Source organism: Lepisosteus platostomus, chromosome 6 (genome assembly GCF_059453375.1).
Source record: "Lepisosteus platostomus isolate fLepPlt1 chromosome 6, fLepPlt1.hap1, whole genome shotgun sequence".
NCBI lineage: Eukaryota > Metazoa > Chordata > Actinopteri > Semionotiformes > Lepisosteidae > Lepisosteus > Lepisosteus platostomus.
In genome coordinates, this window is record NC_142616.1 from 63,811,066 (window position 1) to 63,823,279 (window position 12,214).

The 12,214-nt window shown below is 38.3% G+C and overlaps 3 protein-coding genes across 5 annotated transcripts; 1 reads left to right on the forward strand and 2 right to left on the reverse strand.

The window, feature by feature from the left end:
* Positions 1-382: 382 nt before the first annotated feature.
* LOC148662109 (kinetochore protein Nuf2-like) lies at positions 383-7,303 on the forward strand. Of its 3 annotated transcripts, XM_088636871.1 has the most exons (14): positions 383-481; positions 716-829; positions 1,095-1,169; positions 1,336-1,412; positions 1,698-1,759; positions 3,055-3,152; positions 3,812-3,885; positions 3,975-4,068; positions 4,828-4,890; positions 5,556-5,693; positions 5,867-6,007; positions 6,182-6,357; positions 6,731-6,866; positions 7,146-7,303. In XM_088636871.1, the coding sequence occupies exons 2-14, from the start codon at positions 719-721 to the stop codon at positions 7,251-7,253; spliced, it is 1,353 nt and encodes a 450-aa protein (XP_088492997.1). In that variant the 5' UTR covers positions 383-481; positions 716-718; the 3' UTR covers positions 7,254-7,303. The 3 variants fall into 3 exon arrangements, with proteins under 3 accessions (XP_088492997.1, XP_088492996.1, XP_088492999.1); XM_088636870.1 differs by having other exon boundaries at positions 396-829; XM_088636873.1 differs by having other exon boundaries at positions 397-829; positions 1,099-1,169.
* On the reverse strand, positions 4,892-9,855 carry LOC148662110 (platelet glycoprotein IX-like). Its single transcript, XM_088636877.1, has 2 exons — positions 9,603-9,855; positions 4,892-8,636 (listed from the first exon to the last, which is right to left on the reverse strand). The coding sequence occupies exon 2, from the start codon at positions 8,633-8,635 to the stop codon at positions 7,862-7,864; it is 774 nt and encodes a 257-aa protein (XP_088493003.1). The 5' UTR covers position 8,636; positions 9,603-9,855; the 3' UTR covers positions 4,892-7,861.
* A 584-nt stretch (positions 9,856-10,439) lies between these two features.
* LOC148662111 (platelet glycoprotein IX-like) lies at positions 10,440-10,991 on the reverse strand. Its single transcript, XM_088633785.1, has one exon. It carries the CDS (start codon positions 10,989-10,991, stop codon positions 10,440-10,442), a length of 552 nt encoding a protein of 183 aa, XP_088489911.1.
* Between the last annotated feature and the right edge of the window lie 1,223 nt (positions 10,992-12,214).

Genomic DNA, 12,214 nt, shown 5'->3' on the forward strand with positions numbered 1-12,214 from the left:
GAGTAGTTACTGCCTTTAGTACTGCAAGTAAGCTTTTAGTGCAGGACTTTTGTAAGATTGAGAAAGGTGTTAAGACAATCAGGGGAATGTAGAAGGAATAAGTTTACTCAAAGCATATTTAGGTTACTGCACTGTGACTTGAACAAATCATTGCACTAACCGGGAAACTCAGAACTTCTTTTGACGGGAGTGTGTTATACAATAATGAGTAGAACAGTACAATACGTTAGAGAAGGGTTAATGCAACTTCGATTACAACAAAAGGACACGATGATGTTTCACATGGACAAAGATTTCTGATGTTGGCAAGGATTACGGGTTCATTTATCAAATTAAATGAGACTTTTTACTCCAATACGGCAGGGGGCAGTTATACGCTGCATATCCCGCTATAAAACAGAAAAGCCAATGAAATGCCAACGACTGGATTCCCAAGCGGACAGCGAAGTTTTCAAGTGTTTAAGCGAAAGGCTACCTGCAGGTATTCACAGTACATCGTAAAGTTGAAGCACATCGCAATTCGTTAAACGAAAACGTGGAAACCCACTGAGTGTTATTTGCGAGCACGGATTTTGTGAGCACGCTGCTTTGTTATGTTAAGTTGTGCTTAATTGTGTTTTTGCAGATTTCGTATACTTAGAAACACAGCTCCAATAGTCAGAATATAGTTTTTTTCTTCCAGACAGATTCTGTTTTTGTGTTTGTATTCGCGCAGAAAATGGATGAGAATACCTTCCCCTTATATAAAGTTGATTCAATTGTGCAGTTTCTCCGCAACAACGTTTTAGATGAAAACATTACCAAAAATGATATTACACCGATCCCAAAGGTATGTACAAAGCTTACTTAGATTTCCCAAATTTGAAGTGTTTTTTTATGTATTACTCCCTAGCAAAGTTTGTATGGTAATAACTGCGTTAATATTTGTTTCTGCGATGTACAGTACAAATAAAAAAGGTTGTTCACCATTTAAGGTTTCATTAATGTTCAGTCTAATGTAGAAGGTAACGGGGTTACAAATTTCTGTGCCTTGTGAGTGACGGAAACATTGGTAATTTTAGCTGCATTGTCATCTGTGTATTTTTTGTATCCAGCCAGAAACCATTCAGAGACTCTACATGAAAGTTCTGCATCAGGTGTTCGGCTTTCGACCAGAATTCCACGGCATGGTAAGTAGTATTTTCACCACCATTAACTGATGGAATCGTCTTATTTGAGACAATCAAATGTGTATAGTTGTAAAAGTATTTATTTTCACAATTTCTACTTGTTTTGTTCTCATTTTGAAACGCGGAAACTGTTTTTATTGTTATTTTTTTCCTGTTTCTGGTACAGACCCCGGTGAATGAAAACATGGAGTACTCTGCAATACTGGAGGGTGTGACGCCTATTTTCAGCGTATATATTTGCATGTAAGTGTTCAGTACGCTACATTTTTAAAATGCTGTGTGATTGTGTACATATGAAAACAGTTGTTATTGCATCAAATAAAAGTGGTTTTTTATATTTCGGTTTTCTAAATTGTTTTATATTTTAAGAGATTAATGTTAACTGGATGAATGGAATGAGTATTTGAGATCTTTTGTTAATATTCTGTTTTTATCTTCGAGTTCATAAACAGGCTTTGTGGCATTGGAGCTTACCTTGTATTGGTAACTCTTGATGAAGCTTGTTAACACTCCATTTCATAACTCCAGGTGTCAGTTTTTGCCAATGTGCCACATCTATGACTTCCAGCTGAATGACATTATCAGTCCAAGTAAGTGACAAATTTGAAGAGATTTCTCTTTGTGCCTACAGTTGTGCTAAATTTAGCTGTAATTGAAAAGAACAGGTAAGTGTCAAATTCCCTTTACATGAGTTTGAGAGCTTATAACAGTTTATTTCCATCTCACAATGTTCTGTCTGACTTTAAGAACAATCAATAAGTGCCTTTCATGTGTGTAACTAAAGGTTTGATTGCAAGTCATGTATGACATTTGAGGTTACTCAACCTTTACAACGTTTGTTGAATAGTTATAACGTATTGACACAGCAACAGGTGTTCCCTAACATTATTATGACATAGACTGGTGTTAAAAGTCAGTTTGGAGATGAGGCTAGCTGACTAAACTGTCCAACATCTCTACACCTTGAGTGTTTTACAAGTTTGTCCTCAATTGAAGGAATTGCCTTTTCAAGAACAGGTATATATTACCACACATCATTCTTTGTGCTGACAGTCATGTATGTTTCTATGAGCTGAAGGTCGGTATTAGTTTTCTAATCTGCAGCAGGGTCACCACCTTGCAGCTTGATCTTATGAGATCTCAAAGCTAAGCAAGACTGGACCTGGTTAGTACTGTGACTGGAGACTTCCAAGGAAAACCAGAGTGTTGCTGTAAGTGGTGTTGGTGGACCAGTAGGTTACACTATTCCCCCAGGACCCAAACGTCTGAGACAAGTGCCCTGGTTCTAAGACCAGGGACACTGTCATACAAGGTGTCATACTTCAAATGGGATGTTAAAGTGAAGTCCTATCTACTTGGTCATGAGTCAGTCCATGTCAGTTGGAAAGAGTGTGGGTGTTAACCCCTGTGTATGGGCTTATCCTGTGTTTTACTTGCACAATCCACCCTCCATCATGTTTCCCCTTAATTCAGTTAGTGAATCAAGCAAGTAAATCAATTTCTTGCTCATCCATGTGATCTGCTGTGTACTGAGGCTTGTATTGTAGGTTGATCCTACACTTCAGTGGTTGATATAGCTGTTTTATGACTTTATCATGTAAACCGATACATTCTCTGGTATGCAACCTGTTTTAAAAGACGCCCAAGTGCTGTATTTGTTTTGTAGCATGGCAGGAGCTTGATAAAAACCAAATAACTATTAAAAGTTAGAAGCTTAGTACAGAGGGACGTACGCAGTGTTTAACTGTTAACGTACTGTTCCATAGCAGCCCTGCTTTTTTTAAAGCATCTGCCTAGCAGGCCCATCAACACAGGGCTGAGAAATGTCAGGAAATGTCCTACCTGTCAGAGGATGACCATTCTCATATTAAACCTGATTTTGCAGAAGTAAAACGAACCATCTGTATTCTGAGTGGGATTATGAACTTTCTTCACTTTCGAAACCTATGTCAAGGAATGCTTGCAGAGACCCAGCAGACCTATGTGAGTGGGACTAAAAACTGTTAACTTACAATACTGGTGCGGAAAAAATGTACTGGGTTCTGGTTCAAAAGAGTACTGAATTATTTGTATGAGATGATAACTCTTTAGATTTTAATATAGTTATTCAAATGTAATGGTGACTTCTTCAATTTTTGGTCCTAACTAAGGTCTCAATTTGAAGAGTGGAGTCTTAAGCCTAAATGTGCTGGTGAAGCACTGCTATAATTCAATCGGCTTGTGATAGTCGATAGTGATTTTAATTCAATAATCAAGCCTAAATAATTTTAGTACGTTTTTTTTTTTTAGAAAAGAGGTACGCAAAATGCAAAGCGATCGTCCACCTGACAATAAATGGAGATCTTTTTTAAAATCATTAATTTCCTGACTTTACGTCAGGAAGAGAACAAAACACATTTTCTTCCTTACAGTTCATGTGGAAGAACATAGTCTTACCAGTTATATAATCTTGTCATTGCTAAAATATGACCAGATTTTCATTGTGGTGCTACAATCTGCTCAGTGGTCAGTTTTGCATACCTTGTTTCTTGCACACATAAGAGTAGACCCATAAAAGATGAAGTGTGTTACTGTTGGCTCTGTGCTATTTGTCGCATGCTGTATGTACCAAAAAAACAACCTGTCATGATATTATTTTTCAGAAATCTGACGTGGAGAAGCTACAGAGCCTCCTTCAAAACATAAACAAAGCAGAAAAGAAAGTTCAGGAGCTCATGTATGTGTGGGCATTCCTTCTGCTGTAGCGGTTTATACAGGCAGTGACTTAGTTTGTAAGCCTCAATGCTGGTCCTCTGACTGTTACAGGACGATTCCACCTGAACAGCAGGCTCAGTATGAAGAGCTGGCTGCTGCCCTCGCTGACCTCCAGAGCCAGTCCTGTCACGGAGCGCAGGAGGCGGTCAGTCGCAAAGCAGTCTTTTCATATTTGGCAATTTGACCTTGGACCGGAGATTTTCCTGAGAAATTGGTAATCCTAGCACAGGACGCAAGTTCCCAGTGGAGTGCTAGGACCATGAGCTGCAGACCAGAGTAAAGAGACCACCGTTAAGCTCACTCTGTTACGTGACGCTGTAGTGTTTTCCATTGCCAGTGAAGATGGAGGTTGTGTGGTCAAAGGGAAAACCAAACAGGAAAAAGTCTAATCCCCCATCTGACTACTTGGGTAGAATATATAGGTATACAGTGTTAGGGTGGGGAACTGTAATAGTACAAATTAGGAAGGGCCATCAGCAATTTGGACTGATTACTGAATGGTAACCTTGGAGGATAGACTATTCCGAGCCTCTAACTGTGAGGATTCTTGGGGCTGTGCTACATTGTGCACTTCCCATGCTATCTGAGACTATAGGCTCAAATACTTCCCGTATTTAAAAGTCTATGGTTTTTGGTAAATATGACTTTTTTACCTTTCTGCTATTAGAAGTTTGTAGAGTGAAGGTAAATAGATTAAATACTTGAGGGATGGGTGTAAATGAACAAATTGACATGATCTATTTCGGTGGTGAAAGTTCAGCTTTGGTTTGCAATGTTTAAATGTTTTTATTGTCATTTGGGATTAGAAATATTTTTAAATTGTGCATTGTTTTAGAAAATAACTACATTTGCAGAACATGAAAATATGACTTGTTGCAAAAAAATATTTTCTTCCTACATTTAGGAAGCTTTCAGTTCTAAAATAACAGAACTGAAAACTGATCACGCAGAAAGGACACAAAAGCTGGTAAGGAATAGAACTTCTTAATTTTGTTTATAAACATTTGTAAGTTAGTTTACAAAAGCATAACATGCTTCTAAAATAAAGCTAATATCTGACAATTCTACTTCTAAACATTGTTCATAATACTACTGAGTCGAAAAGAACTGCTTTAGAAATATAGCGGATAAACAGAAAGCAATATCTTTGTTTTTAGGTTTTTTGTTCAATGCAATAAATCTTTTAAGCAGGTTCATATTTAATGCAGCTTGTTCTTGTTGGCTATCACAGAAAACTGTAATGCGAATGGAACTGGAATGCCAGTTCTGATGCTGTAATTATGGTTCTCATGAAACACTCCACCAAACTTATGAAGACCGTGTAAGAGGCTGGCTCTTCTGATTCTCGGTGAAAGGTTTGAACATTTCATTGCAACAGCACAGATGTAATGAGGAGCGACATTCTTTGAGATAAAGTTGGACAATCTTAAATGCTACAAACACATGAGAAACTAACTCTTGTTAAACCTGCAAAGCTGTGTTGTTGATGCCAGTGCCATGAGAATTGTCCGGAAATGGCTGGATGATATCCGGAGATTAAGATAAGGGTGATGTGAACACCCGAATATGTATGAGGGGTTGACTGGCCTCCTCGTCTGTTACCTTCCTGTGTTGTTCTATTTTCCTATGCAGAACCAAATGAAAGTACAGGTGGCAACATTGAAAGAAGACATCGCTAAACTGAGATCCCAGATTGTGGAGCCTCCCGAGGAGATAAAAAAAGAAAAAGAGAAGATGAAGGAGACCGTGAAAAACGTTAGGAAATCTAAAGTATGTATTGTATTTTATATACATTATTGTATCCGTAAATTAACATTATATTTAATGGTAATTAACTGGCGCAAGGTGTCGAAGAGTGTCTTCGTGTTTGGTACAGAATTTCTATTTGTTATTTTAACAGATTAGGAATGAACTTTCTGAATTAGTGAGAATTCTCTCTACAGGAAAAAACAGATGTGCGATTTGTGGAGCTCCAAATCAAAAACCAGACGTATAACCAGTACAAAGCCGAAATTCAGAGCGTTTACAAACTGCTGCAGGATTTGCAGAGTGCAATGGACGAAATGTATAAACAACAAGAAGAGGTACGGTAGGTGGTACACTTGTTTCTGGGTGTGAGAAATCTTGTGCATTGGCAGCAGTACCTTTCTTGAGCGTTTGGTGCATATTATGCAGAAAATCAGCAGAAAATGTTATTGAAGAGGTGCCTTGGATTCACTTGTTTACAGTCGTAAAGCTTGGGCGTTTATATTTCACAGATTCATATTTTGGATATCTCGAACGAAAAGGCGAAAAAGGAACTGAAGAACCTGTTCAATGAGGAAAGCCGAATGAAGAGGGCGTTTCACATGAAGCAGGAAAAGATACACAAGCAACGGATCAAGAGGCAGAAGAAGCAGGAGATGAAGGATCAACATGTTCAGACCATATTTGGGTACGGAAGGTTTTACTGACACATATGCTCATTTTGACTTGTATTGGATAATCTCCTTCACCTAAAGTTGTTATTGTAAACGCTTGATCTAGATCAGTTCATTTGTATGACATATTAAACGTTGCTCATCTGTATACAAATAACACATCTGAAATGTATTTTTTTAAACATTTGAAAGAGCATCTTGTTGGGAAAATTGGGTTAACTCTTTAACTGGTCTGACACAGTAATTGGAAGTCAAAGCGTGTTTGGTTTAGATTCAAGGGCAATTAAGTTTTCCATACCCCGTAGTGTATTTTTCTGTTTATGTTGAACATGTATTTAACATCTTGCACCTTAACATAAGTTAACTATTTGTGTCATTTTTTTTCAGTGAATACAACCAGGTCCATCAGAAGAGGGAGGATATGCTCAATGAGATTCAAGAAATTAACAGTCAGACCCAGCAATTAAAAGCTAAAATGGACGATTTGAAAGCAAATTGCAAGAGCGAGACGGATAAAGCACAGGTACATTATTGTTCGCCCTGCTCTCTTGTATTTGAAAAATAGTTTTGGTGTTTGTGTATAAATTAATGCTGTTCCCTAAATTGGAACATTTTCAGTTATTTCAGTTAGCTGTTATGAAACAAGTCTTAACAGAGCATCTATTGAGGATGAAAGATGGTGGGATATGAGCCTGAGCACAATTTACACCTTGCATTCTAGAGCCAGGATGTTTCTGCAGAGTCAATAACTCGGACTCTCATAGATCCTATTCTAGTGTTCATCTCCTGCTCCTGTTTGTAGACCATGTATGACCATCTGGTGACAGCACTGGATGACTTACAGACCAACATCATGGACTACATTGAAGAGAAAAGGGGAGAAATGGAGAAAATGAAGGAAGATTTTTAACCTATATGCTGTATCTGCACTGTTCAGTAAAGGTATAAAGTTGTATCGATTCTTAGGATCTTTTTTAGTTGTGGTCATCAGCGGTGTATAAATTTTTGCCATATGTGGAACAAAACTTGAATAGGTAATTATCGTGTGTGTGTGTGTATATGTGTTTTCTAAGTCTGTCATAATGATTAGTGTGAGCCTGTTGGAAATACTTGTGAATAAAATGATTGTCAGTTGAACTACAGAACAATTGCATTAAATAGATCCAGATAAGTTTGACAGGCTTCTTATATTGCACAATTTAACAGATACTTAAGTAAACTGCAGTAATAAAATTCAATTTTTCACTGTCTCAACATAAAAAGAACATTAAATCCAAATAAGGTATGTGATCAACTGTTTCCTGCAATAATGTGTTTTCAGTTCACTTTACGTCATGTTGTATGTTGATATTGTATAAAATAAAACCATAAGTAGCCACTAGGTTTTCATAATGGATTTAAGTCAACAATCCATTTGAAACATGTTTTTTAGTTCTTCTACAGCTTTGTTAGATTATAACATTAGTTGCAGAATAACCAAGATTATCTGATGTATTAGGATGTGGGTTTTGAAATAAATTAAGTTGCTTTAATTTTTATATTGTGCTTGTTTTGCAAAACCTCTAATACCTGAGGCAGAATCTCCATGTTTAGCAAAGGCATTAGTTTCTCACTGTCCTCTGTCAAATTACTTTCCTCAAGCGGGGATTCTGGGTCTTTTGATAACAACGTCTTGTACGATGCTTCTGGTCTTTTTCTGTGCCTGGGTTTTTGAGATTTCAGAGTTTCCATTTCCATGCCTGTGTGCCTCTGATCGACGTTAAAAATGAAAGCCGATGACCTTGCAGTCTTGAGGGTTAGAAGGAGAAGAATGAGGAGAGTGCTAAGCAGAATTATTAGGAACACGTCATTAAAAACGAAGCCAGCACATCGTCTTCTGGCGCACTCGGAAAAGTCCTTTTCAGCGAGCTGCAGTAAGGGTCTGTGTGCGAGGGCAGGTGGTGTGAAACACAAGACTTCCACGGAAGAGGGCGAGGCTGCGTGGTCGTCCAGCCAGGCTTTGAGATACCGAATGTCACAGCTGCAGTGCCAGGGGTTGCCGGAGAAGTTGATTTTCTGTAAGCTGGTAAGCTTGTCCAATTGCCCGGGGGGAACTGTTGTGATCAGGTTCTTCTGAAGGTACAGTTCTGTGGTGCTGGCTGGCAGAAGGGGCACTTCTGTAAGGCCTTGTGAGCTGCAATTCACCTTGAATCCCGACGATTCCGAAACGGAGCACCTGCAGGAGGCTGGACACACCTGTGCTTTGGATGAGCTGAGGAAGAGGAGCAATGTGACCCGCAGACAAACCCTCATCCTGCAAAAAGGTCAGATTTTAATAGTCGCTCACAACTGAAACATAGCAAAGTAATGCTCATCTATGTAGAAATAATGTATTTTTTTTAGACGACTTATTTATCTCGCATTAGTTCTCTCAGCAGTATATAGTTATAAATGTAGTTGTAGCCAACACAGTAATTAAGTTTTTTGTGGAGCTTTTGGCAAACCGGAAGAGAGACTAACATAAACAAAGATCAGTATTTTTATTTTGATCGTATTTCTTCACTTTCTTGTTTGAGATCATATTAATTGTTAACATTTATGAAATGATAGCAGTCCTGTATTTTGAAACAAAGACATGCAATGTCTTGTTTTATGTCTTACCACGTTGTTTCTATTTTATTATGTTGGATTCCATTATATTAGAAGAATAGAATGACAAATTGGTTAAAGAGCTCAGTGGTGTTATGAAGCTCCATTAGATCCATCAGAATGGATCCATGTTTATAATGTATGACCCACCACTGATCTAATGCACTGGATAAATGACGATGGGTCACAATGGTGGGATCTGCATCTTAGAAATGGCTACAACAACAAATACATGTGTCAAAAATAGAATAGACTTGAGGCTCAGAGTACAACAAGGGTGCACATTTTGAAATAAAAATGCTTTTTATATGTGTAGATGTAAATATGACTTTTTTTAGAGAAATAACTCTGCACAGTGCTAGTAGACCAAGAAAGTATCATTTATAAATAAGATGAGAATGGATAGCTTAGGTGTAAGATTAGTTTTCTCCTTTTACTTGACTAATAACTATACTGAGATGTGTTATTGACAAAAACAAAATTGCTATGTTTATCAAAATAGCCTCCAGGTTGAAATTCACAGACTTAATGAAAGTTCTGTGGACTTGGCATTGCTTTTAAGTAACTTCACCAACACTTGAAACTGTTCCTATATGAACATTTTAAAATCAAAGTGTTAAAAAAAGCTTACCTTTCTGTGTGATGTCAGCTATGACTTGGATTCCAACATTTCTATGCATCCTTACGGGCAGTGTTTTTTAGATCGAGTGTTTCCCTGGACTCCCCAGTTTCTGTTCTCCGTACGAGTCTGCAGTGTAATCATCACTGGTAAAATCAGCCCTACGTTTTAAACAAGAACTTCCTGTCATGTGTGTCCGTACCCTCAAAATGGTGATATTCATCACCCTCCAAAACTGTTGATCATACTTTTGAAAGAGTGCAAGGAACCACAGCTGGCTTTCAATATGCCACACTGGAACATGTGACACTAGGAAAGCCTTGTGCTACAGAAAGATAAGTATATCTTCTCCTCCTCCTTGGCAGGGATGGCACTTTTGGGTTAAATGTGGAGAATGGACCAAGCTGTTGCTATTAGCCCCGTTACGCAGAATATATTTTCAGCAGAGTGAAGTTGCTTTGAAAGCAAATTGTATCCAACCTTAATTTTTGTATATATAAATAATAAGTACTCAAGTAACAAACTTTCTCTGGAGATTTTATTATAAGAAATGCTGACTTTTTACATGCACAAAAAAATGGCATTATTATTTTGTGTAATACACATTTTGAAAGGTTTAAAAGTAGGAAGATCACAGAAAGCAGAAAGGATTGGTTTACAGTTGAGAATTGCTTTAAAGATGCCAAGCAGACGTTTGCTGCTCTGCTGCTACAAGCCCAGATAAACCCTGGCCATGGGTTTTTCACGAGTTTAAATTTCCAGTTTACACCTTTCACTACATACGCATTTAACTTGTGTGCGAACAAAATCACTCCGTCGCTGAAGATGTGCTTCTTGATCAAACCTTTTTCACAATGGTTTCTTTGCAATAAGGAACAGCAGCCTTTTAGAGCACCACGTCAGCCAGGCCATTAACAGGAGTGAAAGCAAGGCAATGCCTGCCAGGATCATGGATCTTTGAAAATAACCAGAGCAGTCCAGCTTTTGGGATGGGTCGCAGCCTGGGAACTCGTTGCCGTGCAGCTGGGTGATGGCTCTGCCCTTGGTGTGTGCAGGTTTTGCGCACTTGACTTCTTCCACCATCACGTTGACCTTGTTGTCCTCGAGCCAGTGCTTGAGATACACAATGTCGCAGTCGCACACCCAAGGATTGTGGGCTAGCTGTAGCGTCCTAAGGTTGCGAAGCTTATCAAAGCTTCCTGGTGCCACGGTTGTGAGTTGATTGTATTGAAGGTTGAGACTAACGGTGGCATCTGGCAGCGTGGGTAGAGTGTGAAGTCCCAGGCGGCTGCAGCCCACATGCAGCTCTCCAGTTCCCAGGGGTGCGCAGGTGCAGGGTGTTGGGCATGTCCTGGCTCCGTGGAAAAGCATGAGGAAGAGAAATGGAAGCGGACTCTCCATGTTGGGTATCTGTGATGAGAAGCATAGACATCAGGTTATTGTCAGCTGGGTTTGTTTTAAATTACATTTGAGTTCTAATGCCTTGTTCTGTCTGGGTTTAGTAGAGTTTAGGCAGCGCCTCTTCTTTTTGAAAACACTGAAGAAGTATATATAAAAATAAAATTTTAGAATACATATACAACATGCACCACAGAACATTGGGAAAAACAAGTGCTGAAGTAAAAAATTGTGTAAAGCAGTTTGGTTTTGATAAGCTGGTTTTATGGTTTGTAGCGCATTCGCAATATGAACAAGTTCCTTAAATATGGCCTAGTGTTTAAAGGAGAATACAGTCTCCATGGACAAGGTGTGAGTGAGGAATCCGTGTCCATTGATTTATTTTAGAGAGATTTGAACACCACAATTGTTTTATTGTCTGACTTTTTCATGGTTGAACTCACTTTTTTAAAGATGGAAAAAAGCACAGCACACGCAAACAATTATTGTGAAATAAGGGTTTACACTTAAATAACAAACACTTTTGATCACTATGGACCTTCTTGCTTATTTCTAAGATATACCAGTGTGTATATCCAAATAAGTTATTTAATCCTGTTGGTTATGTACTAGACATTATTTTAACTAAAACAAGCAATAATAAGGTAATTAATAAGACACCCACCTTGTTGGTGAATTGTGTTCGGTGTTAGAGGAGGCTTTCTGCAGCTAATACAGGAAATAAATACCATGTCTATCTTTCATTGCTCAGGAAGGAAATTAGCATTTTTTTTTAATGCTTCTGGAAATGTAGTGCTGCAGAGGCTATCATTTTGGCTGGGTATAAGGAGACAAACATTTTAAGAGCCTTTTGAATATTTTTCCAGACTACTTCAACAAATTCTAATCTTAAGTAAAACACAATTGTATTAAGCAGTCACTACATTTAACTCGCAAAATCACACGGAACCACATCATTACAGTGGAATTCCAAGTCAAATACTAAAAGGTATTTACATGTTTATATATTGTATTGATATATTTTCACAATTATTGCTTCTTAGTCCTGTTTAAATGGTTAGCCCTTTCCACAATCTAAACTGTATTTATTCATTACCCGAATGCCATTAAATCCTGATAGGAGTTACATCCTATCCCACCAGCATAGGGCACAAGGTTGGACAACACCCCCGAAAGGAATCCAGCACATTGCAGGGCATGCACACACTCCCAATGGAGAGTGAGAG